Below are 16,053 nucleotides of genomic sequence, written 5' to 3'. Positions count from 1 at the left end.
TCAGTTTCACTTTCCATGATTCAGTTACCTGCATCAACCACAATCTAAAATTGTTAAGTGGAAAATTCCAGAAATAAACAATTTATGAGTTTTAGACTGTAAGCTGTTCTGAGTAGTGTGATAAAATCTTGCACTGTCCCAGACATAAATCCATCCTTTGTCCAGCATATCCATGCTGTAGACACTACCTGCCCTTAGTCACTTAGTAGCCATCTTGGTTACCAGATACTGCTGTGGTATCACACTGCTTGTGTTCAAGTAATCTCCCTATTTTTTTAAACTTAATTGTTCTATTTTATTAGTCATGTGCTACATACGATGTTCTGGTCAAGACAGTGTTCCCATAAGACTATAATGAAGCTGCTGGGTGTGGTGGTGTGTGCCTGTGGTCCCAGCTACTCGGGAAGCTGACGCAGGATTGCTTGAGCCCAGGAGCTCAAGGCTGCAGTGAGCTATGATCCCACCACTGCACTCAGGCTTGTGCAACAGAGTGAGACCTGTTTTCTTAAAAAAAAAAAAACAAAAAACAAAAAACAAAACTATAATGAAGCTGAAAAATTCCTACTATCTAGTGAAAATGTCGTCATTGTAATGTCATAATGCAACACATTATTTATGCAAATCCATGATGAAAACAATAAATCAAGCAAAACACCATAGAAATATTTCTGAAAAGAGCAGTATCTCCCAAAGAGACTGAGGCAGGTCCTTCAGGAGGTATTCTGGAAGAAGGCATTGTTATCATATAAGATGACAGCTCTATAGAGGTTATTGCTCCTAAAGACCTTCTACAGGGACAAGATGTGGAGGTAGAAGACAGTGATACTGATGATCCTGACCGTGTGCAGGCCTAGGCCAAAACGTGTGTCTTAGTTTTTCTAAAAAAGTTTAGAAAAGTAAAAACAAAAATGTAAACAGAAAAAGCTAATAGAATAAGAATATAAAGAAAATATTTTGGACAGCTATACAATGTGTTTTAAGCTACGTGCTGTAACAAAAGTCAAAAAGTTAAAAATTAAAAAGTTTATAAAGTTAAAAGTTATAGTAAGTTAAGATTTATTACTGAATTTAAAAACTACTGTTAAATTAAATGTAGCCCAAGTATAGTATTTATAAAGTCTACAATAGTGTAATGTCCTAGGCCTTAACATTCATTCACCACTCACTCACTGATCCACCCAGAGCAACTTCCAGTCCTACAGGCTCCATTCATAGTAAGTGCTCTATACAGGTATACCATGTTTTTTCTAAAGAAATGGAATCTTGTTTTGTTACTCAGACTGGCCTCAAACTCCTGGATTCAAGTGAGTCTCCCGTCTCACCCTCTCGAAGTAGCTGGGACTAGAGGCACACACTACCACGTCTGACTCTATTAAAAAAAAACCTCTTATACTGTAATTTTAATATACTTTTTCTGTGTTTAGATATGTTTAGATACACAAATACCACTGTGTTGCAACTGCCTACAGTATTCAGTATAGTAACATGCTGTATAGGTTTGCAGCCTAGGAGCAACAGGCTATACCATATAGTCTAGTTGTGTTGTACACTATATTATGTAGATTTGTGTAAGTACGCTCTATGATGTTTCTATAATGATGAAATCGTCTAACCATGCATTTCTCAGAATGTAACCCGGTGGTTAAGCGATGCCTGACTGTATTAATTATTTGTTCATCTCCTACTGTGCCTAATCTATAAACCAAAAATTATCATAGGGATGTACGTATAGGAAAAAATACCATAGCATATATAGATAGGGTTCAGCACAACCAGCAGTTTCAGGCATCTACCTAAGGTTCTTGGAACATATCCTTCCAGAATAAGGGGGGACTACTGTGATTGAGTTAAGGATCTTGAGAGATCATTTTGGATTATCTGGGTAGGCTCTAAATCCAATGACAAGTGTCTTTATAAAAGACACACAGAAGAGGAGGTGCAATGTGAAGATAGATGCAGAGACTAGAATAACGTGGCCACTAGAAAAAAAAATACAGAGGAGAATGTGATGTGAAAGCAGTGGCAGAGATTGGAGCACTGTAGCTACCAGCCAAGGAAGGCACCACCAGAAACTAGAAAAGGCGAGGAAGGACTCTCCCCTAGAGCCTTCAGAGGGAGTGTGGCTCTGCCAAAATCTTGATTTTGGACTTCTGTCCTCCAGAACTGTGAGATAATAAATTTCTGTTGTTTGAAGGCATCCAAGTTCGAGTATTTGTTTCAGCATCCACAGCAAACACACACCACCGTTAAGAGAATATAATTCACAGTACCTTATATTCTTTTCCTTTAAGTACCATTAAAAACAAAACAAAAAAATCTCTGAGTTAGATTCTGCTTTAAACAGATCAAAGAGGTCTTAGTAAATAATTTGTGAACAGCTGTTAAAGTTAAAACAGCTCAATTTCTGTAAACTTAATGTTTAATGATGTTTTAATATGAAACTATGCCTTCAATGACTGAGACGTATGACTCTTTAACCTACTAAGAAATTACTATAAGAAAATAATTATGTTGTAAACTATCTTTCATTTATCTTCACTTATCTTCTGCCTGCCTGACAATTAACATCAAATTTTATCATATTTCATGTACCTGTCTCTTTTCAGAGTAAACTGTTTAATGTCATCTATGTCTCCCTGTTAAGTTCTTTTTATCTTGAAATTATTTTTTTTTCATGTTGCCTGATGTATAATTAGATGACACTTGGTACTGTGTAACCTACAACTGGGAGCACAACTCTTAAAGTGGCTTAGTTTCTGGAAGTCGTGCCATCAAGACAAAGCTAAATTAAATAGAGGAAATGACACAACGAGTGTCTTTCCAGCTTTGAATAAATTCAGAATTAAGGTCTGGCATCACGAAACAATCTCTTCCAAACCTTAAGTTCTATTTTTAACCATTAAAGTGGCAGGTGCCAGGTTATTTGAAAACGTCACATACTTTTTTCTTTCCTTCTTCATCTGGATGAATGATACAGAGGAGTTCATGCTCTTGCAGGGTCTACCGGTAGGAAGTCCATTCATGAAACCATCGATGTCACTGGTTGCTACAAGACATTTCAAGGAAGAAACTGGAAGACAGAACTAGCACTCGTGGCAAGGGAAGGTAGGACTCCCCAACCTCTCAGACTCAATCCCCCACCATCTCCGCTTTGGAATCCCCGACCCTCTTCCCTGAGTCTTCCTGTGGCTTGGGTAGGTCAGCCCTGGGATCGAGCCAGAGCGGGCACCCGCATGCCCAGGGGCTTGCCAGCGCAGACCCCACTCCGCCCGCGAGTAGCTTGGTTGGCGGGAAGACTTGAGCTCTCACTCTCGCCCGCAAAGGCAAAGCTGCCCCGATCCCTGCAATCCTCCCCAGTCCCGGAGACAGGTGTGGGCCGCGGAGGGAAGGGGATCCGGGCTAAATGCCCACCCGCAGGCAAGCGACCTGGCGAGGTCCGGCCCACCTTCCTTGGGTTGCAGCCAACGCCGGCAAGCCGGGGTTCAGCAAACGTGGGCGTCTGCCCGGCGCCGGATTTTCAACCCACCGCCAGGACTAAGGCTCCCCGCCCACCAGCGAGCCACTTTCCCGCGCGGACACCTCTAACTCCTGTAGCTCAGGCTGGGAACTCGCAGATCCAGTGGCCTCCCCTCCCGCCCGCGCACACGTCAGCGCTGGCGTCGTGGAAGAGCCGTAATGTCCCGAAGAAGCGCGTCTCCAGACTTGCATCCCGCTGTCGCAGCTTCAACGGAGAAATCCCTTGCCCCAAGCACACGTCAGCCCTGCCCGCGGAGTCATGGCACAGCAAAAGAGAGGCTCTCCATGGAGATATGCTCCACCTAAACAAACCTTTAGGTGGCTGTGCCTAAAGGTTTGTTAGAGAAGGACAATCAGTGAAGCTTGCTGGCTGTGGTGCCTTACGACGCTCTCCCCGACCCCTTGTCATGTAGAAAGTTCCGCAGGTCTCGGCAGCGGTGGGTTTGTCAGCCCCATCCGGCCGCCAGTCCCCCTTGCCCTATTGCCCACGTTTGTCGGCCTGGTCCAAGTTCTTCCTTTCAAAGCATCTGCACCTGCGAGCCCGCTGCCGGAGGCGCTGGGGGCGTTTGTGCGCGTGTATTCGGAGGCGCGTGGTAGTGATGGCGGCGCTCAGTGAGACTTTCCTGTCACTGGATACTACTACTCCCAACCTTCCTCAAAGCCGCCGGAGCAACCCCCAGGTCTTTAGTTTACACCTGGCAATTTGACTTGCTCTGCTGCATGTCTGGAGGGACCAAGGAAAGTGTGGAGACGCTCCAGGGATTAGGTGATCGGAGCTTGAAAAGAAAAAAAGCCAAACAAATAAACAAAACCCACCCACCCTAACAAATATGAGGCTGCTGGAGAGAATGAGGAAAGACTGGTTCATGGTCGGAATAGTGCTGGCGATCGCCGGAGCTAAATTGGAGCCGTCCATAGGGGTGAATGGGGGTAAGTGCTGACTCTGCCGGCTCCACCGTGGCTCCCACTTCAGAACTAATTTGTTAGTCTTGGAAAGGTGGGGCAACCCTCATTGCAAGCGCTTGCCAATTTCAGGGGCACTGACCAGCCTTTGGCCCTTTTGCTGATTTTCTAATTTACCAATCACAGAGGGAACTTGTAATTAGGAACGGGGCAAAGGAATTTCAGCGCAGGTAGCCTTTACCGTAGACAAACAATGACCATCCTCCGTGTCAAGAAGTGAGGTTACAGAGAATGAAACTTACTCCTCTTGCCTTCAAAGTAGCACCCTATCCCAAGAGAATCTAGGTTGCTAAGAGTTCAGTATCTATCTTGGAGTGGACCTTATTATCGAATCTACTTTCGAGTCCTCCCCGCCCCCACATTAAAAAAAAAGTGGAGGAAAAACAAGAAAAAGGGACACCACCGCCCCCAACTCAGATTTTATGGCCCACATGTTGAAGAGTGATGATTTGCTGTAGTTGCTGGCACTCCAGAAACTCCCAAGCCGACTGACACGTTGCACTCTTTCATTACAGGGCACTACTTCCGTGTGCTGCCGGGATTCAGTTGCTATACTAGCAGTCTAACAGATACAGACTGTTAGACTATGTGTAGTGTAGTGTGTGCTTCGGCAAGGAAATGTAGATGGACTGAAAGCATACTTAGATCTCTGAATAGTGGGAGTTTTTTACTGGAGGTGATGGGCACTGGTGGGAACATTAGAAATATCAGATTTTTTATGCCCCACCCCGCAATACCTTTAGACAATCTTGTCCTGCTTTTCATAAACATTAATTGAATTTATTCAATTCGCTTATCTTTTTGACCTTGTTTGTCAGTTTCCAAGCTTATTGACAGGTTTAATACCTAACTCATGCAACCGGAGCAAATAAGGACAGAGGTGAACAGGCACAATCTTTCATAGTAGGAAGCGCTTAGGAGGATATTTAAAGTTATTTGTATCTTTTTGTTAAAACATAATGGAAGTGAATGAAATGATCTCTCAGGAGAACAGTAGTGGTCCCTTCTCCCCTTAACCTCCAGCCCATTACTCTGTTTAGAAGTAGCTTCCGGGAACATTTTAAAAGCAATTATTTCAACCAAAATTGTGGAGATGAAGGCTTTTTTGTTTGTTTTAAAATTTTGTTCTTCTGTATTCAACTAAGAACAAAATTGTATAGAATATGTAACTATGAGAATAAAGCAGTTATTCCTGGTGGTTTCTCCCTCTGATTGATGGTAATAGTTTCTTCTTTAACACTGCTGCTCTGTGAACTTTTGGGAAACTTGTGAAGATCAGGTCTGTCAAATGAAGACCCCCCTATCCCCGGAGCTAAATGAATAGTAAGACTCAGAGTACCTTTGCATGATCTGCAATACACACTTCACTAGGTATCGCTTCTGGTGTTAGATCTCTTATTTGCTCAGTTTTGAGATGAAATTACAGAGGACGCATGATCTTTAACTTTAAATCTGCAGGGGCTAAATTTGGCAAAATATCTTTTACCTTACATTCCCAAATATTCTGTGGGAAGAAAGGTGTTGAATGCTGAATCATTTCCGTGGGGCTTTTCTGCAGTGGCATGTATGAGATAGATTCTACAAACTTATGTGTTCCATAGACTCTGCTTATTAACATTTTGGTACATTATTCTATCATAGAAATGCCATTTCCCATTTTCACTAGTCCTTATGTCTTTAATGTAGGATAATTCATTCCTTTGTTTAATTACAATAGAATGTTAAGGGTGAGAGGGTAACATTTAAAGTGTTTTAAGCCAACATGCTTCTTTTACAGTTGAAGATATTGAGGCTTGATGCCAGGTGACTCTCTCTAGGTTAAGGTAGCTAGCTTAGGGAAGAGGAACTATCGGAAACCAGGGTATTTAAAATTCCTGGGAAACTTCTACTTCCCAAGCAAGCCAGATTCCTTGACTTTAAAATCTGCTCCTGAATCACCCTGCTTAGCTGCTGAAGAAATATTGCTTGTGTGAGCTGCTGAGACAGATTCACTCATAAGTGTAAAGATAATGTACCTCTTTATAAAAGTTTTGGAATAAGCCTTCACTGCCCCCAAATGGAATGCCTTTTGCACTTACCTTCTCCCTTTCCCTCCCTTTTCTCAGATCTCAGCAAAATGATTTGTGTAAATGCCAGGCATATTACATAATTTATTACAGCGTTTGAGGAAATCTTTGTTTCTTTTATTCATTGTTGTACTACAAATGCCTAAGACATAGTAGATCCTCTCTGTCTCTCTCTCTATATAAAGAATATTATATATTATGTTAAATAACATATATCACAATATATAATATATTATCGTATTACATATTATGTTATATATTATGTATAATATATATTCTCTCTCAGAGGAGCCTTGAAATATTATGTATATTATATACTATGTATATAACATTATATATAACATATATAACATAATATATAAAATATGTTATATACATAATATATTTTATATATTATGTTATATATATGAAGATTTTATTATTATATATTATGTTATATAATATTTATATTATATTATATATATATATGTGTTGTTTTTTCTGAGCTTGGTCTTCTGTCCATATATCGAGCAAGTAGAGAGTTTCAGGCTTTGGAGGATCCATGATTGTTGTCCTGTTGTTTTGTGTAAGTGAGTGTATTAGTTTCTTAGGGCTGCCACAACTAATTACCATGAACCAGGTGGCTCAATACAACAGAAATTTATTCTCTTACAGTTCTAGAGGCCAGAAGTCTTGAGGTCAAGATGTTCTCCAAAGGACATCTGGGAAAGAATCCTTTGCACCTTCTAGCTTGTGGTGGTTGCCAGCCATTCCTCGGATTGTGGCAATATAACTCCACTCTCCACCTCTGTCATCACATGGCTGTCTTCCCTGTGCATGTGTCTGTGTCCAAATTTCCATCTTTTAAGAATACCGGTTATTGGATTAATGATCCTCCTAATCCAATAAGACCTCATCTTAACTTGACTACATCTGCAAAGACCCTATTTCCAAAAATGTCACATTCACAGATTCTGGGTGGGCATGAATTTTGGGGGTGGGGGACACTATTCAATCTAGTACAAGAGGACTGAATAGAATGCCATATAGGAGATGATCTTAGATTTTTTTAAATGTTGCCATATACTAAGATTTCTCAGCTTTGGCACATTGACATTTTGAACATGATAATTTTTGTTCTTGGAGGGGCTGTTCTATGCCTTCCAAGATGTTTAATAGAATTCTTGATCTCTACCCACTAGACGTTAGTAGCACATCCTATCCCCCAAGTTATGACAACCAAAAAACATTTCTAAACATTGCCAAATGTCCATGGAAGGCAAGATTGCCACTGCTGGAGAACCACTGATATACAGGTATAAAATGTCATTTTCTCAGGACTGCATTTTTTGAAAGAATGTTGTTCTTTGTTAGCACATTAGGTCTTCAAGTCAATTGTGTACATGTCACAAATGATACTTATATCAACTCACAAATGATACTTTTAACTATTGTTCTCACAGTGTTAACACATTTGAATGTTGCTATCCTAACTCCAGAGAGGATTTCCTGGAAGGCAGGGATCAAGCCTGACTGGGTCATCACGTATCTCTAGGGCCTAACATAATTTAATAATAATTACAGTCATAGCGATATATTATTGAGTACTTTATATGCATTATCTCATTCACATGGCAAGTTCTTAATAAGTATTTGTAGAATGAATACTCTTGGGCAGAACTGAATGCGTGTATGATTACAAGGTTTTGTTTCTGGTATCCTAGAAGAAATGAAATAATATTTGCTAAAGAGAAGGGAACCTCTTCCATTGATACTCTTCTTCGGGTTCGGGGGTATTTTGATTGTTATATAAGCGCTGATACCATGATAGATATAATTAGGACCTGTATTGAGGGATGTTGCTTACGTGCTCTTCTGTGTGCTTCTTTATTCTTCTGGTCTGAGGATACTGTGCTGAGCAAGACAGCCATGGTCCTTGCCCTCTGGAAAATGCTCTCTGGAGTTAGGCTGTATCACACAAATGCTTACCTCTGTTGGGACAGTAGGACGCTAGGGGTGACACTGATATCTAAAGTACCATTTGTTGTCCTTCAGTAGATGATGATGATGATGATGATGATGATTATTATTATTATTATTTTGAGACAGAGTCTTGCTTTGTTGCCCAGGCTGTGGTGCAATGGTGTGATCTCGTCTCACTGCAACCTCTGCCTCCTGGGCTCGGGTAATCCTCCCGCTCAGCCTCCCAAGGAGCTGGGATTATAGGCATGCATCACCATGTCAGGCTAATTTTTGTATTTTTAGCAGAGACTGGGTTTTGCCATGTTGGCCAGGCTGGTCTTGAACTCCTGGCCTCAAGTGATCTACTTGCCTTGGCCTCCTAAAGTGCTGGGATTACAGGCGTGAACAAATAGATTCTTCTTTTGTGCTAAGTTATCTGTTGAAATTCTTTTCTAACAATAATTCATTTTTCTCTTTTTAGGACCACTGAAGCCAGAAATAACTGTATCCTACATTGCTGTTGCAACAATATTCTTTAACAGTGGACTGTCATTGAAAACAGAGGTACTGTCATCTATGGGACACATGAAAAGCAGGGAGAAAAATGTAATTTGTACTTACCTTAAATTTCAGAGTCCTCTGGTAAAGCTGTTTATAGCTATAATCTGAAGGATTCACTGTAGCAGAAGATAACTTGGTCGGCAAAGGACTTGTGTTTCATTCCTGCATACATGCATTATAAAAGCTGTACAGTTGAGCAGCATGGGCCCTGAGGATGTGGTTATAATGAGTGTGTTTTTAATATGACAGCTGAACTGAAGCATCTACTTTAGTTCTACCTCAGCTTATGGTGGTAACTACAGTGGTACCTACTATGCCTGGGCACATTTGAGCTGTTGATGTTCAGTTTGGTTTCCATAACTTTTGTGGATCATCTTTGGTTTCCAGAACTCATGCTATTCAAATAATGCTTAATTTGTCATAATTTAACTAATTTTTATTTAGAAAAGCTTATTGTTCCTTAGCATATCTATTAAATATTAATAGATGTCTTAAGAGAAATATTGGTGTTTTTCATTTGACACATATGTGTGTGTGTGTATATATACACACACAGAGAGATCCACACACACACAGCATACCCATATATATGTAATGTTATTTACTGATTCAGGTTTCACCGAACATGAGATTCTCTTGGGAGTAAAGAAATCCAGACATTTTTACATTTACTTGTGAGAGAGGAAGAGTAGAATTTATGATTCTCTTTTGACTTACAATGGAAGAAAATGAGAGAGGAGAAAATACCCATTTGCTTTTGAAGAAATTACATAGAACTATCATTCTAACATCCTGTTCTTATGTAGATGGGAATATCTCACTATAAGAAGGTTTTTTTTGTTTTTGGAAATGGCTTTAAAAATTAAAATTCTGGTCCAGCATCATGTCTTACCTTTATTTAAGTGTGATTTGAATGAAGACTAAATTTAGTTCCTTCTTAGACCACCCTAGTAGCAACATGGAAAAAATATGACTTTACTAAATTTATATATTCTGTAGCCATCAGGTTGGTATAAATCTTTTCACTGGGTTTTTTTTTTTTTTTTTTTTTTTTTGAGGAGACAGAATCTCACTCTGTTGCCCAGGCTGGAGGGCAGTAGTGCCATCTTGGCTCACTGCAACCTCCACCTCCCAGGTTCAAGTGATTCTCCTGCCTCAGCCTCCCAAATAGTTGGGACTACAGGCACCCACCACCACGCTTGGCTAATTTTTGTATTTTTAATAGAGGTGGGGTTTCACTACATTGGCCAGGCTGGTCTCAACCTCCTGACCTCAAATAATTCACCCACTTCAGACTCCCAAAGTGTTGTGATTACAGGTGTGAGCTACCATGCTCGGCCTCATTGGGGTATTTTTTCATATACATAGGATCATTGTGTAGTGTCTATAACTGATAAATTGTGTCTCAAGAATTGTAAATATTTTCTGTGATTACTTGCTCTTCTGAAAATAACTGACATGGGATGAGATTTCCTAGTATGTCAAATTCCAATTTTGGTAAACAATATTGATATGAGAGGACCATGATTACTACTTACAGAGCACAGACTTTTGTTCTGTCAACATATGAGTTCTAATATTGGTTCTCAAATGTGGGGCACAGTGATACAGAAAGATACTTGCCACCAGCATAATGTTGGACTGGTCTTGTTTGGAGATCTTCCTGCTGACCTTGGCTAATGCTCTTTATGGAGCAGCTTTCTAACCCAAGTCCTTTACTTGGGACGTTGTTCTGTGTCCCCTGGTGGCTGCTTAATGGCTAAAGCTGTTACTTATGCCATGGGAAATCCGGAAAGCGACTTGATTTCTCTCACTCCTTAGCTTCTTAATGCGATTCTGTGAAGCAGCCAACTTTATGGGATGAAGGAATTGAAGAAGGAAGAATGTCACAGCTGTCAGCATTTCTCTAAGGACTGACTTCTTTTGTAAGCAGCTAAGAAACCTTCAGAGTCATCCAGCTAATTTGGATCTAATGAAATGCCGTGATCTCGTGCTTTATCGTGGTATCTAAGCAGCAATCAAAGCCATTTATTCCATGAAAAGCCCTTTTCAAACGAATACAACATTAAGTCATTTTCAAAAGCCATTTAACTTAAGATGTCCTAGATTGTATCATTGTGTAATATTAAACCACTTCTAAACCCTGCTAATTTCATGGGTAACTTGTAACTTAGGAGGTAGCAGTCATATTTGTTTACTAGTTACTAATCCTAAATTCATTTCAGTGGGGATTACGATTTTTATATCTTACTAGGTCCTAAAATAGTTCATTTTTGCACACGGGAGACAGTGAATTTTTATTGATTTGAGTTTATTTGGAAGCATTTGTGTTGGTCCCATTCAAGTTTGATTTATATTGAACATTTCTTGTATGATTCATACATTGATTTAATGACATGTATTCTAAAATTTGTTTTACTAATTTGTTAAAATTATAAAGGACACTGTACTAATGCAATGCTGAGTCTTCAGTTTTATGACTATTAATTTCTAGTTTTTTGAAATTTTGTTGTATTGAAGTGAAATATGGTCACATTTAAAATTCATATTTAGTTCACTTCAAACCTGTAGTTTTGGAGGATTTGTCTCTTAGCCAACTGTGGCAGGGCGAATTTGTTTAAACAAATATCAATTAAGTGCTTATGGCTACAAGGCATGGTGCTGGGGATGGAAACAAAGGTGAGCAGGAGACTCAGGGGCTGAAAAAAGGTCCTGAGTAGGGCAGACGATGCAGGTTTTTCTTTTTTTTTTTCTGTAAAAATTATTATTTTTTATCCTATTAGCAGAAAAGCAAATATAGCAAACTCTAAACTTTAGACTTATACTATTTGTTTCAAGCCCAGAGCTATGAGCCTGACTCTCAGCAAATGAATGAAATGGCAGATGAAGGGTTACAAGAGAAATCGGTGTCTAATGAAAATATTTCTGTGTCCCAATCAGAGCCCTGGTTTTAAGCAATGCTTGATGCTGTCAGTGAGACTCTGGTATAATCAGTACATGATGTGGAGTGTCTTCTTAAGTTTATTTTAATGAATTTTGACCTATATTACATGTGAATAAACAAACTATGATGCAGAGCCAACTTTTTGATTATTCATGATGGCACTTATTTGACTATGTGGCCCAAAATTCTACATGGGTATGTATGGAATAATAACTATTTTGGGATTTACAGAGTTTACTTGCTTGTTCTTTTCTGTTATCTTGTTTTATCTTTATGGTTGTATGAAGAAGATATGGAAAAATATATGACTCTGGGATTTTGTGGAAGTCTTGAAAATCTTTCTTAGAAGCACTTCCCTATTGTTAAGAAGCCCCTTATGAGCCAACATGGTTGGTTGTTGTGAGTCGTTTTGCTGAGTTATTTACTGTATCATCATCCCGATGCAGTGGCAATTTCTAATTGTCATTTATTAGGTCAGCAGTATTTTCTGAGCACATTTTAGTTTTTATAACTTGTTGTTTTATAACTTTTATAACTTGTTGTAATAAAAAGTGGTATTTACTTATTGTAGAAAGATTAGAAATATTAAAAATAACTACTATTAACTATTAACATCCATTTTTTAGTTCTTTTTAAAAAATATGTTTTATATGCATAATATTTTAAAAATAAAATTTTATGTAAATGTAAGTATGTTTATACACATATTGTGGACCTATACACATATACACATGTAATCTTATCCTATCTTTTCATGTAACATTGTATGCTTTTAACATAATTTAATATTATTTAAATTTTCTTTCTATATTATAACAAAAATATTTTATTTACTTTTATGAACATATGATTTATTCACATAGTTCAGAATTAAAAGGTGTAAAGATATGTGTAAGTCTTTTTTTTTCACTCTTCCACCAACTATCCAGTTTTCTTCTCTGGAGACAGACAATGTTAACAATTTCTGTGTACCTTTCCAGAGATATTCCATGTGAAACATACACATGTGTATTCTACCCCCCTACAGATTGCATTTCATACTGTTTGGTGCCTTAACTTATTTTACTTAAAAAACGTATCTTGTACATTGTTTCATTTAAACACATAAAGAACCCCATTTTTTTTTGTACATCAAATAGTATTCTGTTGTATGGTTGTGTCATGATGTATTTTTGTTGTCTTCTATTTATGAACATTTAGTTAATTTACAAGGTTTTGCTATTACAAACATGTTGCAAAGGATAACCTAAAACTATATTTTTCCTATATTTGGAAACATAGGTGAAGGATAAATTCCTAGATGTAGAATTGCTAGGTCAAATGATATATGTAGTTTAAGTTGTAACAGATATTCCAAGTACCTAGAATGGCACCAGGTGCTCGGTAAGTATTACTTAAATGAAGGAATGAATTGCCAGGTTGTGCTCTCTATAGGTTATGCCAATTTATACACCTATTGATAAAGTAGGGGAGAGATTCTGTACACCTGCATTCTCATCAACAGGGTATTTAATAGCTCATAACACTCCAATTAGATTTTAACTTTTTCAGTGATTCTCCTATTTTTGGACATTTGTTTCCAGATTTTGCTCTAGTAAATAGCATTGTGATGATCAATTTTGTGTATAAATATTTACAATCACTTTTTATATCTTTAGGATAAATTCCTAGTCATAAAATTCTGGGGTCCAAGAATATGAATTATATAGTCCTTGATATGTATTACCACATTAATTTTCAGAAAAGTTATGCCATTTTTTATTCCTATCAGAAGTATATGCAGTTTGGCCATGGTGGCTCATGCCTGTAATCCCAGCACTTGGGTAGGCTGAGGTGGGTGGATCACCTGAGGTCAGGAGTTCCAGACAAGCCTGGCTAACATGGCAAAACCCTATCTCTACTCAAAATACAAAAATTAGCTGGGTGTGGTGGTGGATGCCTGTAATCCCAGCTACTTGGGAGGTGGAGGCAGGAGAATCGCTTGAACTCAGGAGGCAGTGGTTGCAGTGAGCCGAGATCGCACCATTGCACTCCAGTCTGGATGACAAGAGCAAAACTCCATCTCAAAAAAAGGAAAGAAAAAAAAAGTATATACAAAAATACCTTAGTGTATTCTGGCTAATCATTTCATTACGGTATTTTAAAAAATAAAAATACTAATATTTCTTTAGTGCTCTGAGTATATTTAAATGAGATTTGGCTTCAAGGCTGTTGAGAATTCTCTGAAACTGCTGGTGCGCAAGTTTTCTCTGGAGTGGAGCTCTAAGAATTCTGATTCACTGTAAGGATGGCTTGCTTTCTCTTAGGTCTGATCCCAGGACCTAATGTGACTTCTGGTAGGCTGAGTGTTTTCTAGTGGTCCTAAATTAGACTCAGATTGCCAGAAATTCTTTAGATGTCATTTAGGGATGTCTTGTGACCTAACAGGAAGGAACTGCTGTGTGTATCTCCACACAGGGATAGACAGTGGGAAGTGATGAGACTAATCTCAGAATGTGGTGATGAGCGAATGAGTCTGCATTAACGTACTGTTGATTAAACTGATAAACTTTGGCTAATGTCTCTGAGGCTGAGGATCTCTTGAACATCTTACCTGAACAAAGGGGCTATTGCAGTTGTATACTTACAACCAGTGACTCTCTGGCATAGTTGAATATGCTTTAATGATGACTTGCTTGTTTTAAAGGACTATAGTTTTTCTAGCACTTTCCAATTTTCTTTTTAGTTTTCCATTTTGTTTTTATTTCAACACAATATAAACTCAAATGCAAATATTTGTTACTTTATATCTATTTGAATCCCAGAGGTTAGCTAATTATCCTTCTTTTAGTTGTCAAACTCGTAACGTGTGCCTGGTTTGTTATGTTTAATGTGCATTTTTTTCCCCTCTTGAGGTAGCATTGGGATGAGCAGGCATGGGTTTGCTAGCATGCCAGAAAATTTAATACTGATATTCACCATATAGTAACTCTCAACTTCAATTTCTTCATGGGTAAAACAGGGATAATAGTATTTACTTAATTAGGTTCTTGTGAGGATTAAGTGAGATAACACGTAAAGTGACAAGCTCAGATTATGGCATAAAGCTGCTATTCTGTTAATGTTAACAAAGAATATAGTGAGTAGATTGTGGAAGGAAATGCCATTTGGAATTAGAGACTATCATTGAGGGAAATGTTTTTTAAAGTATTAATTTGTAGATTCAGTAACATCTTGCCAAATTGAGGACTTAAACCCTTGGTGCAATGCATAGAGGTTAATTACTGTATTTGGTTGAAATGTGATAGATCTTATTAAGGTTTTTTGAAAAGATTTATTATTTTATATAGGTAAACATACATGTATGTTGTTCAACAATCCCCAAATCTATGCTAATATAAAGTATAGTTGGCTTAGTCCTGGTCCAGAATTTTACACATCTGATTTGTTAGGGCTTATTGTGTATTGTAAAGAAATTAGAAAAGAATATTTAATCGAGACCATCCTGGCTAACACGGTGAAACCCCGTCTCTACTAAAAAAAATACAAAAACTAGCTGGGCGAGGTGGCGGGCGCCTGTAGTCCCAGCTACTCGGGAGGCTGAGGCAGGAGAATGGCGTAAACCCGGGAGGCGGAGCTTGCAGTGACCTGAGATCTGGCCACTGCACCCCAGCCTGGGTGACACAGCGAGACTCCATCTCAAAAAAAAAAAAAAAAAAAAGAAATTTTAGGCCGGGCACGGTCGGTGGCTCATGCCTGTAATTCCAGCAATTTGGGAGGCCAAGGGTGGCGAATCATGAGGTCAAGAGATCGAGACCATCCTGCCCAACATGGTGAAACCCCGTCCTACTAAAAATACAAAAATTAGGGGGGGCGTGGTGGTGGCAGGCACCTGTAGTCCAAAATACTCAGGAGGCTGAGGCGGGAGAATTCCTTGAACCCGGGGGATGGAGGTTGCAGTGAGCCAAGATCTCACCACTGCACTCTAGCCTGGGCGACGAGCAAAAACTCTGTCTCAAAAAAAAAAAATTTTTTTTAAAGAAATTTTAAACAAAAATACTTTATAGCCTTCATAAGTATCTT

The 16,053-nt window shown here is 38.8% G+C and overlaps 1 protein-coding gene and 1 long non-coding RNA gene across 12 annotated transcripts in view; one reads left to right on the top strand and one right to left on the bottom strand.

Annotated features, from left to right (window-relative positions):
- Window positions 1-3,632, bottom strand: part of LOC117085994 — a 72,098-nt gene extending 68,466 nt beyond the window's left edge. For 5 of the 6 annotated variants that reach the window (XR_004438166.1, XR_004438161.1, XR_004438165.1 and 2 more), the window contains exons 1-2: window positions 3,446-3,632; window positions 2,941-3,046 (exon numbers count right to left, since the gene is read on the bottom strand). This is a non-coding gene — a long non-coding RNA (uncharacterized LOC117085994). Of the gene's footprint in view, window positions 1-2,681; window positions 3,047-3,445 lie in introns of those variants that run through there. The other variant, XR_004438164.1, reaches the window with a different exon arrangement.
- A 459-nt stretch (window positions 3,633-4,091) lies between these two features.
- SLC10A7 (solute carrier family 10 member 7) overlaps window positions 4,092-16,053 on the top strand; it is a 264,962-nt gene continuing 253,000 nt past the window's right edge. For 2 of the 6 annotated variants that reach the window (XM_033215417.1, XM_033215419.1), the window contains exons 1-2: window positions 4,094-4,446; window positions 8,968-9,050. In XM_033215417.1, coding sequence (XP_033071308.1) covers window positions 4,347-4,446; window positions 8,968-9,050 — 183 coding nt within the window. In that variant the 5' untranslated portion in view covers window positions 4,094-4,346. Of the gene's footprint in view, window positions 4,447-8,967; window positions 9,051-10,868; window positions 12,125-16,053 lie in introns of those variants that run through there. The other 4 variants (XM_033215418.1, XM_033215420.1, XM_033215421.1 and 1 more) reach the window with 3 other exon arrangements.

The sequence above is a fragment of the Trachypithecus francoisi genome, unplaced genomic scaffold, assembly GCF_009764315.1.
Source record: "Trachypithecus francoisi isolate TF-2019V2 unplaced genomic scaffold, Tfra_2.0 Lachesis_group1, whole genome shotgun sequence".
Taxonomy (NCBI): domain Eukaryota; kingdom Metazoa; phylum Chordata; class Mammalia; order Primates; family Cercopithecidae; genus Trachypithecus; species Trachypithecus francoisi.
This window is presented reverse-complemented; position numbering and strand designations above follow the sequence as displayed.